This window comes from Rattus norvegicus, chromosome 19, assembly GCF_021556685.1.
Source record: "Rattus norvegicus strain SHRSP/BbbUtx chromosome 19, alternate assembly SHRSP_T2T, whole genome shotgun sequence".
Lineage (NCBI taxonomy): Eukaryota > Metazoa > Chordata > Mammalia > Rodentia > Muridae > Rattus > Rattus norvegicus.
The window spans coordinates 28,858,872-28,870,110 of NC_141552.1; the positions used below are offsets into that span (position 1 = coordinate 28,858,872).

Consider the following 11,239-nt stretch of genomic DNA (forward strand, 5'->3'; position numbering starts at 1 on the left):
TATACCTAGATGGAGATAAAGCCTGGTTCTGATCTTGGATTTAACAGGCTGTCACCTGTAGTTTGGGCCTCCTAATGCCGACTCAGTGAGAAGAGGCCCCTCCGCCCTCTCTAAAGGACTACAAGAAGTATTAGCAGCCTTCCCTGCAGCCTCCTGGGAAGGGCTGGGGTGTCTACCTGGACCAAGGAGGGGTGTGGTGGAGAGTGCCTTGAAAGAAACCTTCAGCTAATGCTCTTTATTACAAACGTTAATCCTGCAAAGCCGACTGGAAATAATGTTTATCTTTTCGCAGTTTAATTTTCCGGACCCTAAGCCTCAGGTCATCGAGGGCGACTGCAAAGTCCCTGGGGAAGCTTGGGGGTGGGGTGGGGTGGGGTGGGACCAGCTGTTGCCTAAGAACAGAACAGAACGGTAGGGAGGAGGTTTTCTGAAGAGATGAGGTGGGAACCAAAGGAGAGCTTTGAACTGGAGCAGAAAGCTAGGATCAGTCAAAGCACAGACCTGAGATCTTCTGGTTCTCTCCTTGGGCTTCAGTTTCCTCATCTGAGGAGGCTCATGGTTTGATGATGATGATGATGATGATGATGATGATGATGATGATGATGATGATGATGATGATGATTATATTATTTCTTTTGAGACAGTGTTTCTCTGTGTAGCCCCAGCTGAAACTTTCTTTGTAGATCAGGTTGGCCTTGAACTCACAGAGATCAGCCTGCCTCTGCCTCCTGATGCTGAGATTAGAGATGTGTGTCACCACCCACCCCATTTCAAAGGGTTCTATTTTAATCTTTCCCCTAATGTCCTTTCAATTTTGTCTCTGCAGCTTCGAAAGGCCTCAAAAGCACCTAGGTGAGGATGCTTCCTTTCCACCACCTGGAGGGTGTCAACCTCATTGATGAGTGGTCCAGCCCTGGAGACTGCCTGCAAGGTGACTTGATTCAAATTCACACCAACTCTCCTTGCTGGTCCCCATGACCTCCCAGACGCCCTCCTGGCCTCTGCCTGTCTCATTGCTTATGTAGAAGTTTGCTCCTTGGCTGAAGTTGAGTCTTCTCGAGCTGGGACCCAGGCCCAAAGAGTCTCATCCTGTACTCGGTGAGCATCTCCAACTCTCACCCAACTCACATTTGGACATACTCAAGGGACAAGGGGGCAATGCCCCGCCCTGATGCTCAGCTCCCACTGGTTGTCCTCTACTGGAAGGGCCTGCCTACTTCATTGTTGGGTGTCAGGGAAGCAGTGGGTAAAGGACTGTCGGCTTTCCTGTCATGGACCCCCGGCACACAAGTTTACAGTCCCAGTACCACAAGACAACAAAAGTTGCTTCTCAGCAAATATTCCATGCCACCCTGCTGTTCAGCTACTGGCTTGTTCAGGTTGGGGATTCCTGTGTCTTGGGCCTTGTGGGTGGCTTCCTCAGTTTCTCTCTCTGATTAACAGAACTGAGGTTTGCAGCCCAAGACTCTGTCCCCAGAAGCCTTCATGGCAATTCTGAGCCCCACTGCATGGGACCTCTCCCAGGCTCCCTGGCATTGATAGGCTACACACCGTGGGTCCAGCTTAGTCATTTTTTGAAGGTATAACCTGGGTCAGGAAAAACGGAGAGGAAGAAGACACAGACAGTCCTTGGAGACCATTTCAACAAGAAAGTTACACAGTGAGTGGACTGGGCAGGGGTGGGTGAACAGGAGGAGATGCTCTTCGGGACCTCCATCCACAGGAGGAAGAGAGACTTGGTAAGAGTACCCTGTGAGCACACACAGGGCTTTCCCCAAGGCCATCTCCCCTCCAAGTCTGATTAGGTACATGTCTGTCTGGCTAGCCCCAGCCCGGCGTGCAAGGATGGTTCTGTGTGTGTGTCTTAGGCAAAGTGAGAGAGCTCCCAGACCCTGCCAAGGCCTGGAGTTTTCTTAATATGAAGGTGAATCCAGAAGCAGCCATTTCCAAAAGTCTTCTGCAAACCGCGGTCATTGAGCTAACCTGCTGAGAGAGGAAAGTTTGATTAAAACCCGAAGGCCACTTGGCCATAATTTCTAGCAAATCAGAGGTCAGTTTGTGTCCCAGCCCAAGGGAAGCCAAGGTCCAGAGGCAATTGGCTTGTTGGAGGGAATGCTTGGACCAGTTATGTGTAAATTCACATAACCATGTAACCCAATTTTCTAAGCCAAGAGCTAATCCTCAGAGAAATTACTACAAAGACTAGACTCTGACACTAGTGGTTGCTGGAGGCTGCCTGTGCTTATGCAATGTCCCTCTGTAGAGGTAAAATTTCCTTTCTCCAGGCCCTCATCAGAGGCATATCAGAGGAAAGGGGACATTAAATGCCTTGCCATGCTGGGGGTTCATACCTTTGGGAGTAGCCCCAGGGACAGTCTGGTCCTTGGCTTTCAAGTTTTAAAATGCAGAGCATATCTGAGCTGCTCGAGACTTTTCAGGGGCCAGAAGGAGGAGCACAATGGCCACTAGTTCATAGTCTGTGTGGCCCATTCCCTCACACAGCTTCCAAAGCCAGAGCAACTCTAACGAATGCTTGACATTAGCCGGGCAGAGACCAACTAGCATCACAAAAGGGCAGACAGGGGACAAAGGGAGAGACCTGCATGCCTGGTGCAACTTACAGTGCAGGTGCACAGAGCTAGACTGTACACCTTTTCAAAGACTGTGATTTGGGGGAAATTCATTCTCTCTCTCTCTCTCTCTCTCTCTCTCTCTCTCTCTCTCTCTCTCTCTCTCCCTGTCTCTCTGTCTCTCTCTGTCTCTCAGTCTCTCTCTCTCCCTGTCTCTCTGTCTCTCTCTGTCTCTCAGTCTCTCTCTCAGTCTCTCTCTGTCTCTGTCTCTCTCTGTCTCTGTCTCTCAGTCTCCCTGTCTCTCTGTCTCTGTCTCTCTCTCTGTCTCTGTCTCTCTCTGTCTCTGTCTCTCAGTCTCTCTGTCTCTCTCTCTCTCTGTCTCTCTCTCTCTCTGTCTCTCTCTCTCTCTCCCCTCTCTCTGTCTCTGTCTCTCTCCCCCCTTATTTTTATGATTTGGCGTTACATTCGGAGTGTTTAGACTTTGAGCATGTTGTGGACAGTTTCCTACTAGATCTGGGGAAGGTGATGGGTGGGTAACTTTTGGACAAGCACTCTCAGCGCCGCCGCTGGGGTCCTACTACCTTCTGCTCCAGATGGGTACTGGAAGCGCACTTCAGGCTCTCTCCGCCTCGGGCATGGTGCACAGTTCAGTGGCAGCCCCTGCAGAGCGAACGTGGAGTTTCCGAAAGCTTTGACTGCAGGAGAATTTTCTTCGCCTCCCGAGAATCTGGGGACCAGGAGTCGCCTGACAGAACTGGGCTGTCTGGGAATCATGTGGCACTCTGGACTTTGTCCCCTGGGCGGAGTTGAGGGAGCACCTTTGACAGCGCTGGATGCTGCAGTGTGAGCTAAGGACCAAATGCGGGGTTTGTGGCCGCTTGGGTAGTGCACGATCATCGTGGGGCCACTTGGCTCTGCTGTAATAAAGTCAGCTTCCCCTGATTGTGGGGCTTCAGTAAAGGAGAAGCGGGGCACAGCCAAGCCGCACTCTGTGCTCTCCAAGCAGCCCTCCTGAGCGGCAGCACAGGGAGCAGGCAAGGGCTGTGCGCTCTTCGGAAAACCAACCAGCCTCCGTGCTGCTGAGACCGCTGCCTCCTCTTTTTCTGCTTCTTCCTCTTCCTCCTCTTCCTCCAGATCTTCCAAGTCACTCAGCTGCAGCCCCTGGGCCTCTTGGCTGGCAGTAGCGTCTGTAGGAAGTCAAGAGCGAGTGAGAAAAGCATAACACCCTAGGGAAACTCGCGGCAGGGTCCTACTCAGAGAAGCTTTTAGCAAGATGCGCTCTGCACTTCTGCATTCTCTCGTCATTTGTTGCCCTCCCTACCTCCAAGGCTGTCTGCCTGCCCCAGGGGAAGAACGGCCCACACTGCCCCGCCTGTCAGGCCTCTCAGATCTCCTGGACCCCGCAAAGCCAAGGAAAGGCTACTTTGCACTGCCAGAGTCTCTCGGTTATAAAAAGAGAAGGGGCATTTTTCTTTCAACTTCAGCACCCACGGGTGACTGGTGTCATGTTATTTAATCCAGCAAATATTTCTGTGGGCAGAGCATCATTTCGACATGACACATTTAGGAACTACAGGGGTAAAGCAAATGTCTTTCAGGGGAGATGCCCTTCTAGAGGGGTAGGCAGGGACCAAGTGCAGAAAATGGGAAGTAAGCAAAACTGAAAGGACTTGAGAACTTGAGCCAAGGTAGGGGTTGGGCAGAAGTCTTTCTAAGAAGATGCTTTGGCGCTACCCCATTTCTCTGTCAGGCACTGTGGCAAAGGCCCTGGAGTTTGCACTGCAACCCAGAGAAAGGCTAGGTTGAGCACCTTTTTTAAAAAATCTGTAGTAGCACAGGTGGCTTTGGCTCTGATGTTTAATGTCTTAAGGAAGCCCACCAGGTAGGCTGGTGACTGTTGTCTGTACCTTTGGTGTCACCATTCAGGCACCCCAGAGCGTCTTCTCCTCCACCATCTGCTTTCCTCTCCTCCCCACCCTTGTTCTTGGGCACCCACGTCATTTTGTTTTCCTTCTTGAGGCGCCGGCGCGCGTTGGCGAACCAGGTGGACACCTGGGTGAGGGTCATCTTGGTGATGATGGCCAGCATGATCTTCTCGCCCTTAGTGGGGTACGGGTTCTTGCGGTGTTCGTGGAGCCAGGCCTTCAGTGCGCTGGTGCTCTCTCTTGTGGCATTCTTCCTGCGGCCAGCGCTGCTCAACTCCACTCCACCATACCTGTGGGCAAACAGGGGCTCAGATTACAGGCAGAGAACCAGAAGGCTGACCAGCAGAATGTCCAGGGGCCAGAAAATGTAGTTATGCTCCCTTCCCTTCATTCACAGGGATGAGGGATGGACAAAGGAAGCCAGCCACCATTCTCCCCAATTTCTCACCTGTCATATTGATACTGCCCCAGAGTTGTCTCATAGGGGTAGTAGGCCCCTGGCTGGGTCAGACTGGGAGTAAAGCTTCCTGCAGCATCCTTAAACTCATACTGAGGATTCTGGTGGGAGAGGAAAAGAGGATTCAGGACTACACAGGAGAAGGATACAGGCATCCCTGTAGGGTTAACACCCTAGCGCCACCCCTTGTATTGGATCTGTAATGTTGTGCATCGCTTTTTAGTTTCTATGCCTCAGTTTCCCCCTTACTAAAAAATGAGGCAAGGAAATAGAATAACCAGTGACTGAGTATCAGCTATGACAGTGGCTTCTGGGTTTCTCACCACATAATAGCCCTCTCCAGCATCATCATGGAAGAAATATTCCCGACTCTTGGCATACTTGTGATTTGGGTAACTTGCTTGAACACCTCTGCACCTCAACCATACACCCTTAGGTCAAGGATAAGGTTTGGTTCACCTACCTGAGTACAAATGTTTTTCTAAGCAGTGTGAAGTTCTACAAACTGTAGAGTGCTGTGAACGGGAATTTGTCCTCATTCACCATGCTGTTTCCTCAGCACTGTCCGTCCCATTTAGCTTGCCCCCAGACAAGGTCAGAGTCGAGCTCATCTGTGCTGATTGCTATACTCCCAAGTCCCAATGTTCACCCAACAGTCCCAGGCCCCGTTCCATTACTCACCAGTGCACCACACAGTGTAGGTGGCTCTGGGCCATAGGTCAGGTACCCTGGGTAACTCTGGGCAGCTGCATAAGGTGCTCCATAGATGCCCAAGGCAGCGCCCAGCTCTGGCCGAGCACTGCCCAGCAGCCGACTGTCATAGGGTGCACAGCAAAGAGTAGAGGCAGAGGTGGAGGCTGAGGCCACATCTGACACTGACCGAGGGGCCGTTTCACAGCAAGTGGCACTGGAACTTGCAGACACCAGAAACTACAACAGGAAAGGGGTCATTAGATGTTTCAAAACCAGATGGTCCACCTACCGGCTGCAGCCAGAGGAGATCATGCAAGGACACCGCCTGATACCTTTATTCTTTCACTCTAGTAACCAGATACCACCAAGTGTACAGTCCCTCTGCCTAGGACTGGCATAGGGGCTTCTTGATGGCAGTTTACCCAAATTGCTCTTATAGATGACCCTGGACATTGACCAAATCCTCATCCCTCCCCATGGGACTCTACAAAGGCAGAGTTGACACTTAACCTTCATGACCGTCACCAACATGCCATTCCTGCCCCTACTGTACTAAAAAGGAATCCATCCACCATCAGAGTAGACTGGTTCAAGATCCTACAGCAGGTCAAAGGTCGACCTAACACTAAGTCCCAAGGGAGAAATATATATATATCACTATTTTGGAAAAAAACTGGAGAACAGTGAGATGAGCATCCTCAGAATTCTCCAACACTGCACAACACCCTGGAGGGAAGCTGAAATAGAGAGCTTAGCCAAGCAGTGCGGTGCCAACCTTCCGGCCTGGAGAGCTTTTGTTTTCTCCTGAGAGTACCTCAGCCACTTCTGTGAAGGGTACAAAGGTAACCCTGATTGCAAGTTCCCTCAGATCCCACCCACCTCGGCGCAAAGAGCGCTTTTCAGGTAGCAGCACTCAGAGAGTGAAAGCTCTCAGACCTGCATCAGGATGTCAGCAGGTGTTGTGGCACATTTCCTGGTCTATGCTTTCTGACTTCCACTGGGCCAGGGAGAAGAGGAAGCTTGGGGACCACTGGACATCTCTGTAGCCAGCATCAGCCCCCCACTCCCAAAGTAGGCTGTACTCACCTGGGATGCGCCGCCATACGGGTGTCCAAAGGGCGGGAAGGCCATAGCAGGGGGTCTTCGGGGATTTGATTCCCCTTTCTTTCGAGTCCCTTGCTCAGGTCGGTGATTCTATGACACCAGCGCGCGGTGTCTGGTTTCCTTACAGGGCTGCAGGAGCTGACCGCCAGTTCCTTAGCCCGCGGGGAGAGTCTGGAGGCAGAGTCAAAGGCAGAGGGGCTGCCGAGTCCTGCGGTTGGGAAGGCACCCCTACGGCCTGTGCGTTCCAGAAGACAGAGGGGCCCATGGATCGGCAGAATTAAGAAGAAGGTACAGGGTACCAAAGGCGCGCGGTGGCAAGGTGAGGTACAGCGCAGCGGCGTCGGGCTGTGAGGTTGCGGAGGTGTCCCAGTCCAAGGTGGCCAGAGGCTCAATGTGACGTCACGGTAATCCCGGGCCGCCAGAGGGGACCGCGGGCCCCGGGGCCCCGGGCCACCGAATGTGCCAAGGGCAGCCAGCCCGTGTACACGCACGCACTCTCGGATACACTCTTTCTTGCTCCGCGAGGTTTGTGCAACCGGCGAGAAACGTCAAAGACCCTGACCCTCTGCTCGCCGCTAGATCCTACCCGCTTTCGCCTGCGGCTCACGCGCGCGCGCACGCACAGACCCTCTCCAAATTCCCCAGGAGAAGTGGGAAATACGCCTCCCTGCGAGCTGTGCGGGCCCAGGGTGCAGCGTGCTCGCCTCCTCCCCTGCGGCCCGGAGGAGGCAAGAGGCAAGCGGGGCGGCGAGGGAGGAGAGAATACAAAAGAAGAGCCCAGAGGAAAGTGGGGGAGTAAGGCAAGGGGGGAGGAAAAGGAGGGAGAGGAGAGCTGAGGAGTCTGATGGCGGGGGTGGGGTTGGGGGAATGGGGTGGGCAAGGGCTGGGCGGAGGCAGAGCCTGAGCAGGTGGAGGAGAGCAGCGGCTCGCGGGACCAGCCTCCAACTGCAAACCATCCCCGCCTCTCCGCTGCACCAAAGTTTGTTGGCCCCTCCGGGATGGAGCTCTTAGGGTTGGAACGGCTCGGGCAGCTTTGATCAAGCCCCCTGAGCAGCCTATCTTTGTCCTTGGGGGATCTGACCTGGGTCTCACTTTCCCAAAATCGTTGGCTAATTCCAGCCCTGGCCAGGTCCTTGACCCCTTGGGCATCTCTGCAGAAGTCTGGTCCTGGGCTAAACCGACGAGCGCCCCCTCCAGATCGAGGTGCAGCATCCGTTAGAGAGCGCCTATAGACGTACCAAGCCTGATCCTTGGCATATGTAGGCTGCCTGCCAGGAGTCTGGGCCATCTCCACTGAAGGCTAGCTTGGCTCCTTCCCGAGTGCCGCCGCCCGCTGTGTCCGCCTCTAGCACGGAAGCGGGACGAAGGCCTCAGGGCCCAGGGCTACCGCTGCACTCCTCTTGGGGTGGCGCTGGCGAGCCGCAGTGAAGAGCTCCGGAGGGAGCAGCGCCAGGGACACCCAGCTGGGCCCAACGGTGTAAGAAACTCATTCCTGGCTTCTCAAAAAAGCACTGATGCCCCTGGAAGCAGGGGACTGCTGGAAGACCCCAGGATAGGGGTGGCCAGTTAGCAAGCGCTGTGGATTTTGCACACTTACAGGCTGACACCATTCCGAAGAAGACTCCTACCTGGAACTACATGTCTAAGGGACAGGAAGGGCTTGCAGACTAACGATGAAAGCTCTTAGGTGGCGCTGCGGCACCAGGTGGTGTTTGAAACCCGGAAAGCCTTACCTTTCAGTGGCTCTGTCACAGCCTTTCAGACGCTCTGTCACAACACGGGTGCACTTGACAGCATTTGGACAATTCTAGATCTTTGCTACACCTCCTCCATGGGTCCTGGGGGTTTGTTCAAGGGCAGTGTTATATTTTCTTATTGAAACTCGAGACAGTGTGACCCAGAGGGTACTGAGAGCTCTCAGTTCTTGCCAGGAAGAGGGATGTTAGCAAAATAGGCAAGATTGAGGTCCTGGGCAGGAAGTCCCTTCTCAAAGTTTGCCTCTGGCCTCTGGCCTGGTAAGCCACGCCCAGTCACTTCTTTAGAATGGCACCTTAGGCTCAGTAGCTGCTCTTTTCTCACAGTTTAAGTCAAGGAGCTTAAAGAGGGCACAAAACACAGAGGAGTCTACAAATCCAGCTGCTGCCACAGACCAGGGTTACCTTAGAGAAACCTTGCCTTCAAACTGGGAGCGTCCTCGTTGGAAAAAGAATTATAGTCGTTGCCAAATTGACACAGTGGTAAAAAGTCACGGTAATAAATAGATCCCTTGATTTTTCAAAACCCACTTTGGAGCAATCAGCCCCTTTATAGCTTGGATGTTGCTAAGCTCTCGCCCTCTTTTTAAAAGTAAGAATTGGAAAGAATTCATTAAATTGGTCCCTTGGGAAAGATTACTACTAATTAATTAATTGCAAACATTTCCAGAGGGAAGGTATGTCAATTGTAAAGTAATAAAATTAGTTGAAATACTTACTCAGCAAATTTGATTACCCATTTGTTCCTAAGCAGAAGATTTTTTTTTTTTGACAGAAAAATGGGGATGGTGGGGGGGGGGGAAAGCATTAGCCCTGTCCCTTGGTGATATTGCAAAGTAGAAACTACCTTAAAGGATTTATTGATTTTTTTTCCCACTGATTTATAAGACCTCTGTGTGTCAATGCTATGCACAGGGGCTCTGGGCCTACCTCTTGTCTTTGCTCTAGGATGCGAGAAAGCCAACAGAATTTTGAAAAGAAAATTTAAAAAAATCAGTGGACAAACAAATTGGGAGGTAGATTTGACCCCATCCCATCATTTTCTATACAAGTTGGCAACACATGGAGCACACTTTCTGTGAAGGCTCTGTGGTCTTCAGAGTTGTGGTGGCTTTTATCAGAGTGGATCCTGGGGAGGAAGATTAGCTCTGTCCTCTCTGTAGTCACAACTTTGAGAGACCCTGCTTTAACATATCCTTCCCAGGGACCGGGTCTACGAGCAACCGCCCACCCCAACCCCTCATATTGGTGGCGTTTGGTTGTTAGAACCCATCTTAAGTATTTTGTGGGATTCCCTGAAAAATGATTATTATGAGATGTCCTCATTCAAAAACAAAAGCAGCCATTTAAGCCGATATCTCTGCCTCTGGCATAACCCTCAGGGACAGAGAAGTCTCTTTCTTGGAATGCCTTGATTCAGGGATTTTATAGTTTGTTTTTGGCTTCCTTTCTCGTTCCAGATTCTCACACCTGTAGCCTGGTGCCCTGGGTTCCTCTATTATGTTAGCTTTTCATTGCTTTGCCCAATGCTGATTAATTTATTGGAGGGGGGATCCCCAATTGTATATGTGTGCTCTTAGACTGTTATTGAAGCTAGTAAATAAACCCATCAAATAGAGCTCCCACACACACCCCGTTATATTTAAGGGAGTCCACAGAACTACTCAATGTCTTCTGAAAAACAATGATATTGGTTCTTTGTGGTATTGTGCAATGTGTCTGCTAGTTCTTCTAGCTGCTCATTAAAACTAATAGGAAACAAACTGCACAAAGGCCCGTTTGGACCACAGAGAACACTAACCCTCAGTATTCATTTGGAGTTTATATTGCTCCTTGTGCACCGACGATCTTGAACAGGCAGAGTAAAAGACGTGTCTTTGAAAAACAGTTGAAGCACATTTCCTTGAACAGGGGAAAAGACAAGCCAAACAGAGGAAAGTGGAACCATCCTGCAGTGTTTGAGATTTAATACTGCCCACGATTTCCTACTAGCAATCACCAGATTTATGCAATCACCAGAGCTTATGGGGAGGCAAAGAGCGACTCCAAATTACTGATATAGTGAGTGAGTTCAGGCACAGAAGGATAGAGAAGAGACCATGCTAAAATACATTTAAAAAAAGGTATGGCTTATTTTTAGTGACCGTTTTTGAACTGAGAAGAATGAAATTTCCTCCAACCTATGCATGAATGAACAAATATATCTGGATAGATGCTGCATCTGGACAGAGGCATCCATAATTTATACCGATCAGTCACTGCAGGTCTCTCCGAGTAAAGCCGAAATGAACACTAATTGTTTTGACGGAAGTAGTGTGCAGGGCATCTGATCGAGAAATGCAGCGAATCCCCACCTTGCCTTGAATACATATTGTGAACGGAAAAGCTGGCATCAGAAGGGGAAAAGAAAAAGGTGGCAATTCCCAGGCGAGGGTGCCCTGCCGCTCCTCTGGAAGGGGGCAAAGAGAAAGGATTAACTTTTCAGAAATAGAGTATAAAACGCGACTGGATTCAGAGAGCATCGTCTGCAAGCATTGTATTAGCTTAGTGCTAAAATGGGCAGCTTAATAATAGCCCAATTCTTTTGTATTCTGTGAGCAGACACCTCTGCTCTTTCTTATTAGACGCTCCTGAGGAGAACAGCCAGAGGTGAGAAGGGAGTCCAAGGTGCCACATAACCAAACAGGTGACAGAGAAGAGGTCAAAATCCTGATCTCTGGATCTGGGGGCTTTCTG

General features: G+C 51.0%; 1 protein-coding gene across 2 annotated transcripts; it reads right to left on the reverse strand.

The window, feature by feature from the left end:
• Nucleotides 1-1,557: 1,557 nt before the first annotated feature.
• On the reverse strand, nt 1,558-7,516 carry Irx6 (iroquois homeobox 6). Of its 2 annotated transcripts, none has more exon segments than NM_001102413.2 (6): nt 1,558-1,983; nt 3,152-3,757; nt 4,478-4,785; nt 4,944-5,053; nt 5,634-5,882; nt 6,732-7,516. In NM_001102413.2, coding segments are annotated over 6 exon segments (1,323 nt in total). In that variant the 5' UTR covers nt 6,777-7,516; the 3' UTR covers nt 1,558-1,978.
• Nucleotides 7,517-11,239: the final 3,723 nt, after the last annotated feature.